The sequence below is a fragment of the Apiospora hydei genome (assembly GCF_038363865.1).
Source record: "Apiospora hydei strain CBS 114990 chromosome Unknown utg000004l_segment0_segment0, whole genome shotgun sequence".
Taxonomy (NCBI): Eukaryota; Fungi; Ascomycota; class Sordariomycetes; order Amphisphaeriales; family Apiosporaceae; genus Apiospora; species Apiospora hydei.
In genome coordinates, this window is record NW_027117363.1 from 5,968,030 (window position 1) to 5,981,701 (window position 13,672).

General features: G+C 53.3%; 3 protein-coding genes across 3 annotated transcripts; 1 reads left to right on the forward strand and 2 right to left on the reverse strand.

Moving 5' to 3' along the window:
• Nucleotides 1-3,391: 3,391 nt before the first annotated feature.
• On the forward strand, nt 3,392-7,025 carry PG997_004400 (osmolarity two-component system protein sln1; the record flags this gene model as incomplete). Its single annotated transcript, XM_066808715.1, has 3 exons — nt 3,392-4,624; nt 4,669-6,122; nt 6,182-7,025. The coding sequence occupies 3 exons, from the start codon at nt 3,392-3,394 to the stop codon at nt 7,023-7,025; spliced, it is 3,531 nt and encodes a 1,176-aa protein (XP_066672333.1).
• Nucleotides 7,026-8,561: 1,536 nt separating this feature from the next.
• PG997_004401 (mitogen-activated protein kinase MAF1) lies at nt 8,562-9,743 on the reverse strand (the record flags this gene model as incomplete). The annotated part of the gene is made up of 2 exons (XM_066808716.1): nt 8,562-9,665; nt 9,738-9,743. 2 exons carry the CDS (start codon nt 9,741-9,743, stop codon nt 8,562-8,564), a joined length of 1,110 nt encoding a protein of 369 aa, XP_066672334.1.
• Nucleotides 9,744-11,372: 1,629 nt separating this feature from the next.
• Nucleotides 11,373-12,008, reverse strand: PG997_004402 (putative clathrin-associated adaptor complex ap-1 small chain sigma1; the record flags this gene model as incomplete). The annotated part of the gene is made up of 3 exons (XM_066808717.1): nt 11,373-11,402; nt 11,509-11,935; nt 11,998-12,008. The coding sequence occupies 3 exons, from the start codon at nt 12,006-12,008 to the stop codon at nt 11,373-11,375; spliced, it is 468 nt and encodes a 155-aa protein (XP_066672335.1).
• Between the last annotated feature and the right edge of the window lie 1,664 nt (nt 12,009-13,672).

Below are 13,672 nucleotides of genomic sequence, written 5' to 3' on the forward strand. Positions count from 1 at the left end.
TCGGAGGTTTGTTGGAGCTCCAGATGTGAATCCCGCAAGTTCCCAGCTGGCAAGATAATCCACCGTGAGAATTGACCCCTCGAACCCCTCCTTTTGGGTCGCTTTGAATCCCACTCATGCCTGATATTCTGCTGTCTGATGGGTAAGTTTTATCCTCTATCCTCTCTCCACCAGGCATGCGATCCACCGCTGAAGGCTCTCTCTCAGCCCGAGACCGACCGAGCATCCGGACAGCCAGGACGGCAGTGTCATGACGGGGAGTTTTCCCCAAAACCCGTGCAGCCGGATTTTAGTACACATATCCCACCACTTACGTCGTTGATCATCTCGATTGCCTGCTCCACCGGCAGGCGGGCGTAGCAAGAGAAAGACGCCCAGGACGAAGAAGCCTGTCGGTCGCCATCGCCGATTTGTGTCGACTGAAAACCCCACTCTACTAATATCGCACCATCCCATCATCTCATCCACCCGCCGGCTTACATACGAGCTGGGAAGTGGAGGTGGGATTGGAGGTGGAGTGAGCTTTCTCGCGTTAGGGAAAAAGGCATGGAAAAGTCTTGGGCCAAACACCGCAATCAGCTACTCGCGGCTGGCGGCCCACTTCTACATGGTTTTCTGACAAGACAATGATATGACCGCCCGGATCTAGAACATTGGCGACCTGTAGTGGTGCAAACACGCACACGCGCGCGCGCACACACATACACACACATACACACACACACGCACGCAATTAGGTACCATCATGCCGTCGTGGTAGTTGGTGAAAAAAAACGCCAGCCTAGTCAACATGGAGGATGGCCAAATCCGAGGATGGGGAATGCTGCGACGAACGGGGAAAGTTATCCGACCGACCGGACGAACCTAAGAAAGCTGGAGGCGAGTAGGGAAAGACGGACAGTCCACACGTAAAAAGAGACAACATCGAACAGAACATGATCTCCTCACTGGCTTGGCTCGAGTTATGTATCGGGAATTGGATTGACGCTGGCAAGGGTAGGCCTACCATCCTTGTCCATACTGGGTCTAGAACGGGTTCCATGGCTTCGTACCCCTGGCGCTCGTTCGGCGCGGGCTTTTCGCTTTGATGCTTGCTGGGCTACTGGGCTGCTGGGCTGCTGGGCTGCTGGGCTGCTGGGCTGCTGGGCTGCTGCAACAACCCCTAATCCATGCAAGCTTGCTGCAAAAAGATGAGCCAAGGAGGAAGAAGGAAAGGAAAGAGCAGAAAAGAAGAGAAAAGGCCTGGCTTTCGCTCCGGAAACAGGTGCCCACTGTACCACTACATCAAATACTACCAATACCAATACTACAGTCCTGTCAGCTAGCAGCTAGCAGCTAGCAAGGCAGTTGGCTTTAGCTCAAATGTTAGGTATGTAGTGTACGGTTTTTCTTCTCTTTTCTGTCGCAAGAGCCGAGACGCTGACGGAAGGTGATGACGAGTAATGCGATGCTAGGTCGCATCTGTCACGATTTTCAGGTCCTTCGCCACCAGCCTGGGTGCTTGTTAGCTTTCAGCGCTGGGGCTTTTGGAAGTCGGGACTGACGGAGATCAGCTATGTCGTCTGGTAGATTGCAGGTTAGATGGGACGGTCCAATCGGCGAATGCTGCAAGATTAGGTTGTGTGGTGAAAAAGTCTGTATGAACGGCTTGCGTCCTCGTAGGTGGTGGCTGTTTCAGCTTGGGGATGTGTCGATCCAATTGATGAGTGAATGTCAGTAGTCGAAATTCTTGTGATGATATATACAGTTAGGTATGTATGCGTCTACAGGCAAGAGGATACCGATGTACGTGCGTATCTGTCTGTAATCTTTGACGGTCGGGTGTCCACTTACAGAACAGAACCCGAACCGGCGATGGCGAAAAAATAAATAAAACAAAAATAAAACAAAAATTAGCCGAGCATTCGAGCTGTTCCATGTCACGAGCCCGTCTCCCAACTGGCTGTGCTCACCCGGTCCTTGCGCGCTGGCACCTCCTCCCCTTCTTTGCCCCCTTGGAAAGTCTGAACCCGAATTCCCCGTGGCGGGATCGAAACAGACAGGAATAAACAATGGTCCTCCAGATCTCGCTGCTCCGTTGGAAGAAGTGGGTATGGGTAGATTCAGATTCTCATCTGGATGTCGGAGTATACATTATGTACACATATATTTACTTCAATGTTATAGGGCCCATCCGGCGGAAGCGTGACATCAAGACTGAGCCCGACGTGTTTCGTGACGGGCAAGACAGACAGGCTGGCCGATGAGGGCTGGCTGGCGGCGGCTCCTGTTCAGCTGCCCTCTAGCTCGCCGATTTGTTGTTGATTAGCTCGAAACACTTGCCATCTCCAGATGGATCAATCTACGCCATTGATGTACGTGAGTGGTGTCGGGTCCGGTCTGTCCAGTACCCGACCCTTTTCTCTCTTACTTACAGCAGCCAGTGGAAGGCTTAGCTGCATGTGTGCACTTGGGGCTAGGCTGCAAAGGTGATAACACGAAAGCCCTGTAGTATTAGCAGCTGCATACAGCAAAGCAGCGTGTAATTAGCCTCCCCCAGCCTACAACGTCCCACTGGGCCACTGGGCGCATCCTATCCATGCCATCCCATGCCATCCCATGCTATCCCATGCTATCCCATGCTATCCCATGCTATCCCATTCCACATTCTCCAGTCCTTCGACTTGACACTTCCTCGCAGTCTCGCCCTGCCGCGCTGTCGCCCTGTCGCCCCTCTTCCCGCAACCTCGCCCGATCTTTCTTTTTGTCTGCCTCCGTGCAAGTGGTGTGAGAAGGCTGTCTTCTGCTACTCTTCTGCTTCTTCTTCTCTTCTTCACTGGCTGCGTTTGCTCGCGACCAACAGGCGTGCTGTGTATCATCGAATATCACAAGGGTGGTCGGAGGTTGGCTTCGGTTGTTGCTCACACGTCTTCGGTCTGCCTTTCTCTTTTTTTCTAATTTACTACCTACTTTCCTTCTATGCCGCTACCCGAGCAGCACATGCCCTGAACAGAGCCAACGTTGCAATACACAAGTGCACGCACACACGTACCTGACTGGCGTGACAGCGGTTTCCCAGATCGCGCCAACTCTTCCCGCTGGCCCTACAGCCTCCGTCCTTGCCGATCCCTCCTCAGCCATTCCACGCAAGCTTGCGAACGCCCGCGACTCAGCAGCACTCAGGGTCCGAGTAATGCTGTTCGCCAATCGCCTGGAACTAATATAATTCAATCTAGATCCGGGCTTTTCTTTGACGAGGATCCTTCTCCCCTCGGCCAGCAATCGTCTGATCAGAACAAATAAAAAATAGGAAGAAGAAAAAAAGCTTGGCCATCAGACGAACAGAGGAGGATGCATAGAACAACGCACCTCTTTGACTCCCTCTTATAGGTAGTCCTTTCCTCCGTCAACTATGAGGATCGCGATACGGGAACAACTAGCGGCCTTGGTGCTGTCTGCTGTGCTATGTGCACTTGCCATCGTCGCGATACCGACATGGATTTTTGTGAACAACTTCGTCAACAACGTCGAGAAGGACTCGCTGTCGCTGACGGCCTCTCTCAAGGCCGCCCAGGTTTCCTCGGAAATCGAGCTGATTCAGACCACATGCAGGACGATATCGACGAGACTGCTGATCCAGAATGCCATGAAGGAATACTACCTTCGCAACAGTTCCGACTCCAACTGGGACCTGGCAGCCAAAGACTTGCTAAGTGCCCTCACAACAGGCGACGATGTCAACTCAACCAGGGCGAATCTGCTGCAAGCCCGACTGTACTCGCGAAACGACACGGGCAAGTCAGATACGGGCTTATTTCAAGTATCTGCTCCGGCTGCTGAGCGCATCAAGCTCCCCTACAAAACGTCCAATGGCTCTGATGTCTACCTGGGCGATGGAGGGCAGGGCTATCCGGCTGCACTGTACCCGAACATCACTTACTATCCCACCAACAAGAAAGACCCTCTTTGGCCCTCTGTGAATCTTTCCATTGCACGGCCGTTTCCTGACGTGCGTATCGATGCAGGTGCAGATGGCCTCATGTTTGGGCCGCTCGTACTCAGCCTGAATTATGCGTTGATGTCCCTGACGCTCCCTATCCGGTCAAATTCCGACAGCACCATCATCCTTGGGTACATGACCATGGTCGCCGAAGCTTCCTCGCTGATCAGCATTATGAAGTCCAGGGAAGGTCTGGGCGAAACTGGCAGCGTCCTCATCATTGGTCCTGATTCCGGCTGGAATCGCTTCAACAAGTACACTCTCCCTGCTACTGCCTCGCGAGGTGCTTCCACGAATTTTAGCGATACCAAGGTCAGATTCGTGCTCCCGCCGATCCCTCCCCCAACGGGCACTTCGGAGAGACATCCGGATTACAACTTTGCTTCAGGCAACTACCAGGACACATTCAAAGTGACCCAATACCCGGCGGTGCTTTGGGCGCTCACCCATCAAAACACAGCTGTAAACAATGCCAGCGCTGTTTTGTCAACATACAACGAACAGGGATTACCCGTGGCTGCGGGCTACGCTCGCCCACAGACCAGTCTAGTCAACTGGACTTTGGTGGTAGAGAAGGACAAATCCGAGGCCTATCGTCCCGTTGATACGCTTCGTAAGATTCTCCTGGGCTGTGTTTTCGGAACTGTTGGTGTCATCATTCTTCTGGTAGTTCCTTGTGCGCATCTCAGTGTGCAGCCAATCCGGCGGCTCAAATCGGCAACCGAGAAGTCAGTCGCGCCCCCGGCTACGCGTCCATGAGTGAATTCGATTACGATGAAGATGACCCTGATATGCCGCCCTCGACTGGCCACTCTAGCAGGTCTAGGAAGGGGTTCTTTGCAAAACTGAAGAGGAGGTTTCGACGCAGAAGACGGCCGGGGCCTTCACCATCGGTGCCCGACAGCGACCCGAGGCGACGGGTTTTCAAGATACCCGGCAAAGTGCTTGATCGCAAGCACTGGGTTACAGACGAACTCACCGAGCTGACGACGGTGTTCAACGATATGGGCGATGAACTGCTCAAACAGTACACCTCCCTTGACGAAAAGGTTGCCGAGCGAACCAGCGAGCTTGAGCTTAGCAAAAAGGCCGCCGAAGCAGCAAACGAAAGCAAGACGCTCTTCATTGCCAATATCTCCCACGAACTGAAGACGCCACTCAATGGCATCCTTGGCATGTGTGCCGTTTGTATGGAAGAGGACGATTTGATGCGCATTAAGCAGTCTCTCAAGACATTATACAAGTCGGGTGATTTGTTACTGCACCTTCTGGAGGATCTGCTGAGTTTTTCCAAAAACCAGATCGGCCAGCAGCTGAGCCTTGAAGAGAAGGAGTTCAGGCTGGGTGACATTCGATCGCAGGTCTTGACAATCTTTGATAAGCAGGTCCGTGAGGGCAAGATTGTGTTTTCGGTCGACTTCCTGAGTACGGATATGGACCCGGGCCGGAGCCCCGAACGGGCCAGCACTGAGATCATCGATCCTAAGCTACCTGCTATTGGCCCGCATGGGACTGGCAGATTGAAGGATATGTGTCTCTGGGGTGACCAGCACCGAATTCTCCAAGTTTTGATCAACTTGGTCAGCAATAGTCTCAAGTTCACGCCAGCCGGCGGGAAAGTCTCGGTGAGGATACGATGCGTGGGCGAGATCGAGCAGCGGATGGACGAGAGTAGGAGCTCGTCCTTCTCGAGGGGCTCAGGTCGGCCAGGACGCACCCGTCACCGGATGGGTTCCGGGTCGAACCACTCGGCCAGCTCCAATCACAAGGGACAAGGAAACTCCCAATCCTACAAGGGCGGCACCGCGCTCTCCATTAATCCTATGGACCCCAAGGCCACCCCGCACGTGCAAGTGCGCGAGCGCTCACCGACACCGCCGCCTAGTAACGCCAAGGCGTACATGTTTGAGTTTGAGGTGGAAGACACGGGCCCCGGTATCCCGGAACACATGCAGCGGCGTGTATTTGAGCCTTTCGTCCAGGGTGACCTAGGTCTGAGCAAGAAGTTTGGCGGAACCGGTCTTGGGTTGAGTATCTGTCAGCAACTTGCCTCCCTGATGGGCGGAAATATCGACCTGCGTAGTACCGTGGGCACTGGTACTACGTTCACGATGCATATCCCCTTGAAGTACACCAAGGATAGGTAAGCACAACCGCAATGCTGCAGGATTGGGACATTTCACTAACCCGTGGCAATATCAGACCCTCCAGCACCGCTTCAAGCAGCATGAAGTCCCGGGCTCCTAGTGTAACTTCGGCAGAGGGGGAGAACATACGCAACTCCATCCCAGCAAAGACAGCGGCAGCAAAGACGACGACGGCTGAAGCGAAAGTTACGATGTTGGACCAGCAACCTCGCCTTGTCGGCCTGAGCCAACCGTTTTTCGCATCCCATCCTCAACCCGGACCTAAGCCCAGCGCCGAAGAACACTTCAAGGCTATTGACCGCGCCATGGCGAACAAGACCGGAACGAGATTGCGAGTTTTGGTGGCCGACGACAACTCGACCAACATCGAGGTCGTCAGCAGAATGTTGAAGCTGGAAGACATCTACGATGTTACCATCGCAAAAGATGGACAAGAAGCCTACGACCTGGTCAAGGCAAATATGGACAAGAACCTCAACTTCGATGTGATCTTCATGGATATCCAAATGCCCAACCTCGACGGCCTCCAGAGCACGCGCTTGATCCGGAAGATGGGCTACTCGGCCCCTATCGTTGCCCTGACGGCTTTCTCTGAAGAGAGCAATGTCAGGGAGTGCATGGAGTCCGGTATGGACGAGTTCTTGGCCAAACCCATCCGCCGACCGGCTCTGAAACAGGTGCTCAAGCGGTTTGCTACCATCCCCGAGGAGCCAGAAACGGCGTCGGTGAAGAGCAAGACGCCAAGTCCGACTACCGAGAGGAGTCCGGCGCCGGTACCTACCTCCAATACAATGCCGGAGGCCGAGGAGAAGCCAGAGGTCAGGGAGAAGGAGCACGTTTCGATGAATGGGGCTCCTCCGCATTTGCCAGCAAACGGCATCACGACAAACGGGTTATGACCCCGAGAGCTGCGACTTGCAAGGCCTATCGATATTACAACATGACACACACTCGCTTGGACGTTGATTCCACCTCTCATCTTCCTTCGTCTATACCATCACATTTTACACCAGCCAGCGATGCTCTATACCCGCTCTCTGTATTTTAGAAGCATGCTTTTTTCCCTCCTTCGGCATGGGGTCCCGGCGATTTCGAGCGAGGTCGGTTGGCCTGTTTGGCCAGGGAGAGAGAAAATAAAAGAGAATAAAAGAGGAGGAGTCGCTATGATTGCAACCGGCAAAAACGGAATACGGTTTGCAAACTAAAAGGGGGTACAACAACAACAACAACAATGGCGTCGCGGCGTTTAAACTAGTAGCTCATACTGTACGGGATAGTATGTGGGATGATGCTTGCAAAATGGATTTTTAGTCATTTGGTTTTGTTTCTCTCTATTCTTTTTCAGTATACTCCGTATTGTAATCGGCCTCGAGGGTCTCTCTCCTTCTAGGCCAACAGACCCATTTCTTACTTATTCACCTTATTCCCACTTCGCCGATTTTACTTTTTATATATATATCAGTTGGCCTTGGAGGCAGTGAAAGAGAAGAAGGCAGAAAAGAGGAGTTGACTGCCTACCAAGGGGCGATTCATGGGAACACAAGAGGATATATTACTTACTATTACTTGAGATAACGATCCCGTGAGATAGTTGGCTGGTGACGGGAGGGGATAGAAAAGCGCTACAATAAATGAGAGAACGAGAATGATGATCAAGTGCCCTCTCCAACATACTGCAAGCTTGGCACTGCTCTATCATTTGATAAAATGCATTTCCCACGCTGCATGCGACCTGGTCTGGTTCCATTTGGGCTTCAGTAGCTAGCCCCTTTTCTCATGAATGTGTCGATACCTACACGAACCGGGACAGCAGCCACTTGAGCATCACATCACGCGGCGAGAAGAGCAAGAGAGGAAGTGGACGTAAGGCAAGTCATTTCCTGCCGCATTTCCTAAGTCAAAACCTATGAACAGTGCGATGGTACGCGACCCCAACTCCCCAGCAGTTAAGCTCCATCGTGAAATCTCATCTCTTCAAACACCGACCGCGCCCCTCGCCATCCAGCGGTCAGGCTGTTTGAAGGCGAAAAGGGAAGGTAGAGAGAACCCTCCCCTCCTTGCTCGCGTTTCCACAGTATGCGCGTGATTGAAAAGCCATCGCAAATGCAAGAAATCATCAATTCATCAGAGGCCTCTCGTCTCGTCTCATCAGGGACTCAGAGGGGCAAAAAAAGCACCAAAGCCGCAACATGGAAACCAAGGCCAGTAAAAGTTTCCCCGACATACCGGGGAAGAGGGGGTATCAAGCGTCTCATCACACGCCTTCGCCCCATGGCCAGAAGACCTTTCAAAACGCCGTGATAACCCTGTCATCGTAGTTGATACAAGAAAGAAAGGAAAGAATAAAAGAAAGAGACGGCATACACGGCCAAACTAATGGCAGTGTTTATGTTGGGGGAGTACAACTGGTTATTGTATAGAGACGAATCTCTCCCTTACACGTCTAGCTCCATGCGCGCAGCAATGTCCTCGCTCATGCCGCGCTGAGGACTTCGGGCCATCGATTCTTCTTCAACATCGCCCTCCTCGTCGCTCTCGTCACTTTGCAAGTAGTCATCATCGGAATCGTCCTTGCTCATCTCCGTGAGCGGATCGAAGTCGATGTCCTCATCGGGGTCCCACATGACGGCGTCCGCCGTGTCACTTTCGTAGTCATCCTCGCTAGCGACAACGCGGTCCGCGTACTGGTCGCCGAGCCAGTACTTGGCCCGTTTGCTGGCGCCGCCCGCCGACGCCATCTGCGCTTCGGCCTGACGCTTGGCAAACGAGTTACTGCCGCGCCTGCCGGCGTGGGGTTGCAGCGCCGGTGAGTTCACCACCACCGGCACGCCCCGGACGTACAAGTACGCGACGCGCTTGAGGGATTTGTTGAAGAAGAAGTAATGCACGCGCCAGATGGCGGCTTCCTCCCCATCGAAGGGATCGTCAGAAGGTTGATAGGAGAAACAGGTGCAGTCCTTGAGCTTCATCTCCTTATCAATCATAGCCCACATTTGCGGGCCCCATACGGGGCTACTCATCGGTAGGCTGATATTCGCAGCCACGGCAGCGGGGGAAGTGCTGTACGTCCGGAACGAAGAGCCCAGGTTCGGTGCCAGATACGAAGACCCGCGGGGGCGTGCATTGCTCATTGTGTTATCAAACGTAGCCATGGCACTTTGCAGCGACTTCTCCCGTCGAAAGTCCGCGGGCCGCAAGACGTGGGAGAAGTCGTAGTCTGGATGGCTTGCGTTGAGGGTAGCAATGAGGTAGGCAAAGGTGCGCCTGCTGGAGATCTCGGACATTGAGCCGAACGGGCTCGATCGCGACAGATTGAGCGACGCAGCCATCTGCTCGCGCTGCGGCGGCGACAAACTCGCGCCAAACTTGAGAAGGGCCTCATGGCGCGACTCGAGCGACCGGTCAATGGATTTGTATAGTTTCTTGTCGGTCCCTGCAGCTTTCGTCGTGTACAGGTCGCAGCCTCCGCTAACCCGGCAATCCGAAGTCAGGAAGTTGAGCGCCGACGTCACCGTGTCGAAGTCGCGAAGAGGTAGGAACTGCAGGAAAACGGGTTAGCAGATGCGACCGCGCTGGGATCCTGCCCAAAGCAATCGAGGCTGCACACGAACCTTCATATTGAAGAATGATGATGCGATAGTAGCAGCTGCACGGCGTGGTGGTTGATTGATGGAATGCGGTCGTAGGCGACGTTGGCGACTCGTGCGCTAATGACGTTTCGCGGTTGTTTCCAATGCGGAATCAAGGGAGGTGTCGTCAAAGGCGGTGACGAAGTCGATGCGGCCTTGCAAATGGAGATAAGATGATTGACCACGAACAATGCAGTCGAGTCAAACAGAGGGATTTGCGCTGCTGCACCTGGCGCAATGGGGCGGATGGTTTATAAGAGCTGTCGGTGTGGTGATGCTTATGTCTACGGGTATAGTCGTGTCCCTATTGCGATTGTTTGCGGATACCTAAGGCGATTCACGCTTGACTCGGACCCTGCGTGTCAAGTGAGGGGATGAAACGGGCTAGACGGCAGTCGCCTAGCAGAGACGCGAAGACATAATGGGAAGAAGTGAAGAGTCGAAGTAAAAAGGCAAGGTGGTTGTTGGTGGTTGAGTTCGCAAGTGACGAGAAGCCGGGAATTGGCGAAAGGAGACAAAGGGCGAGGACGTAGTTCGGACTGGCGGGAATCATGCGGGTGCTGTTTGATCAGCTGATGGGTAACTCACTGTTTGGGGGATCGTTATCTTGACAGTTGCGCTACTACGACCCTGACGCTATGCTGCGTTGCGTTGTTCTTCCCGGCTTCGGTGCTCCAACTCTCGCCCTCCACCTCCACGACGAAACAGCCATGTCCCGCCTGGACCTTGGCAGTCGCCCTGGCTGGTTGCGTAATAATGTAATGCCAGAGTCGGGGTCTGTCGGGTGTCGCGGGCGCGGGCGGGTGCAGATGCGGATGGCTTGTTGGACAGCTAAACTCTCGACCGCCATTGGCAATTGGAGCTAGGCCACCCCCAGCTGGAGGGGGCCAAGGGGCCCTGTAGGCGAATCGGATTCCGGTAGGGGGCCACGGGTCGACAGCACCACCTGTTAACGAGCATCGGCCGACGGACTGGGCTCGCAATTAGAAGCAGCCAACGTTTGGTGAATCGGTGGCCCAATGCTAACAATCGAGCTCAAGAATCAGCATATCATTTCGCCATGTGGTGTGGTTGGTGTGTTTCCTGGGTCCCCCCCATTCGCTGCTAGGAAGTAAGTATCGTTAATGTGCCTGATCTGGTGGTGGTGGTCATTGCATTTCAAAGGGGGAGCTGCTCGAGCATCCCCACCCCGCTGCCGCGATTCATGGGAACACGTTGAAGGGGGCTTTTTCGTTGGCATGCGTCTCAAAGAATGGTCATCACAGAAAAGTCTCTTTTTTATTCCACTGATAAATAGATCCTGTTGTACAGGTTCTTGTGGCATGGTGACCTGCCGCTCTCCTCTCTTCCTTGCGGCACTCTAGATATCCAAAGGTGCATTGCATCCCTTGATGTTGCCGTCCTCAGTCTCTCCCCCGAGGACTCAGAGGAGTCCGTGCTGCTTCAGTGTTGATTTGACATCTTCGTCGGCCTGTGGTCACATTGAGCAGAGACCGTTCATTAGCAAAAGCCATGACCAAGAATCTTGTCTTTGAGAAAGCCTGGTTGTCCACTATGTCGGGACGCTCCCACGTGCCGTGCTGAACCGTTTGATATTATACATACTGCCGATGCACTTTACATGATCTTCGTAACCTCGTCCTCGACCTGCAAAAATATTCGAGAAGGACATGTCAGTCCCGGCTCCAATGGCAATAGCAGAATTGCAGGACTGCGAAATCAAGAAACAAGGGAAGGCGACGACAAGGCTTACCTCCATGTCCTCCAGGCTGTCCTGCTGCCCGATACACCGTAGCACCGCCTTCTTGCTGCTTTCTTGCAGCTCTCCGGCCAGCAAGAGCTCGTCAAGAATGTAGTAGGCCTTGGTGAAGGAGAAGATGATGTCGAGCTCGCACACGTTGCCGTAGTATTTGTCCATCTGCTCGACGTATCGATGGATGACCTCGAGGGTGATCAGCTCGTTGTCGTCGGAATCGCAGCCGGCGATGAAGAACAGCGAGGCGTAGCGGCGGTAGACGATCTTGGTGTCCTTGTACTCGAGGAAGTTGCACATGCGGGTGCGTCGGGCGAGGACCAGCTGGGAGACGTCCTTGACGATCTTGGCCTTGTCCTTGGGGGACAAGGTGGTGAACCATTTGGCAAGGCGCACCTTGCCCTGCCGCGAGAGCAGGATCAGGTAGCTGTCAACATGGTCTTAGTAAGGGAGTGCACCGCTTGGATGGATGGAAAGCTGAAGCCATACTTGATAGCCATGATGATGCTCTCACATCACACGACGAGAAGAGAGGGAAAGGCGACTGGACTGGACCTCTTCGGCGAGGGAGAGTTTTAATGTGAGCTGGCAGAGAAAATGTCGGTGGGCCCGATTTGGACAGCAGGTTGTTTCTTTCGAGTGGTTGGCCACGACACGACAACACTCTGTCACGTTCAGGCAGGCAGTCAGGTTAGGTTAGGGGACAAGCGACCGATCACGATTGTAGCTGGGGGCAGGGGGGCCCAACCAAACCCAATCCAATCCGATCCCAAAGGGCTGAGGGGTTCGTTCAGAGCGCTGAGCGCTGGGGCCTGGAGTGTTAGGTACAAAGCTTGGTATTTCTGGCACGTTCAGTGGTACCCCCTCCTCCCCAAACTGCTAACTCCAAGCTCCAAATTGATCAATTGATTGAATGAATGCCTGGCACCTTACTGAACCTCCTGCTCTTTCTGCAGTTTGAAGTGATGATTTGCTGTTGAATGTGACCGGAGGCTGACAGCAACATCAACGACCCGTTGAACGACCCAAGATTTGCAGTGCAGAGCAATCAATCTGGCGGACAATCGTCTGCAATGCGATACTTCCGCAACAGCATTGGACCATTCACTTTGCTTGATGAAGTACCCAAGTAAGTTAGGTAGGGAAGTATATTGTTGTAACTACCATTGTTGGTAGCAGACTCTACCTCTCACTTGAATGTTGTGACAGAGACCACTCTGCTTCTGTTTGCCGGTCTTTGTGACCTGGGCAATATACTAACGGTAGGTAAGCATGCATGTCTCGACCCAAGATGCACTTCTGCGCACTAACGCACAGTCTGCAGAAATGCGGTTGTCAGATTGACTCGAGATGGGAAAAGCAAGTGCCCCCGAGGACGAGAAGGCACTGCATACACTAGGTATACTTCATATTGATAAGTGAAGTGAAGTATAGCGCCCTTATGCATATACCCCTAACCTACCTACAGGTAGAGCACATCAATCACCAAGACTCCAGCTCCTGCGCACCACCACATCCTCTTGACATACTCGAAGCCCCAACCGGAACGTTGCCACCAGACAACCTGCTTCATGCGGCTGGCCCAAACGATAGCTGGCTGGCCGCACTAGTTCGCAATGGATGGCTGACCCATGCCATGTGGTGTTTGCGGTCCATGATTCAACGACAATTCGAGTGGGCCTTTACAAATCAACATGATTACATACCTAACCTATCCATGCCTTTCTCCCGCTCTCGAGGGTACTGTGGACTCTGTGCGTAGACAAGAAGAGCAGGCGCCATGCCACCGAGTGAATACATGGACTAAATACGGTAGTGTCTGCCGACAGTTCCCTCGATCGGAGAAGTTATCTCAACGGCCATTTCTTCGTTCGCTACATACCTAGGTAGGCTATTATCTATCTCCAAATACATGCACTTGTGGTCGACTCTGGACCGAGCCTTTCTCCGTAACCACTTTACCTCCCCTACAACATCTCGAGACATGGCCATGTATACCACCTAATACATCATCGTACTATTCAATTATTTCTCCCTACCCAGCATATACAACATCGACCCCACTTGGACCCTTGCGACAGCATATTTTTCGACCCTAGACAACCCAAGTACTTTTACCCCTCCACGTCGCGATACCATCACCAGATTGCAAGGAGAACTACCC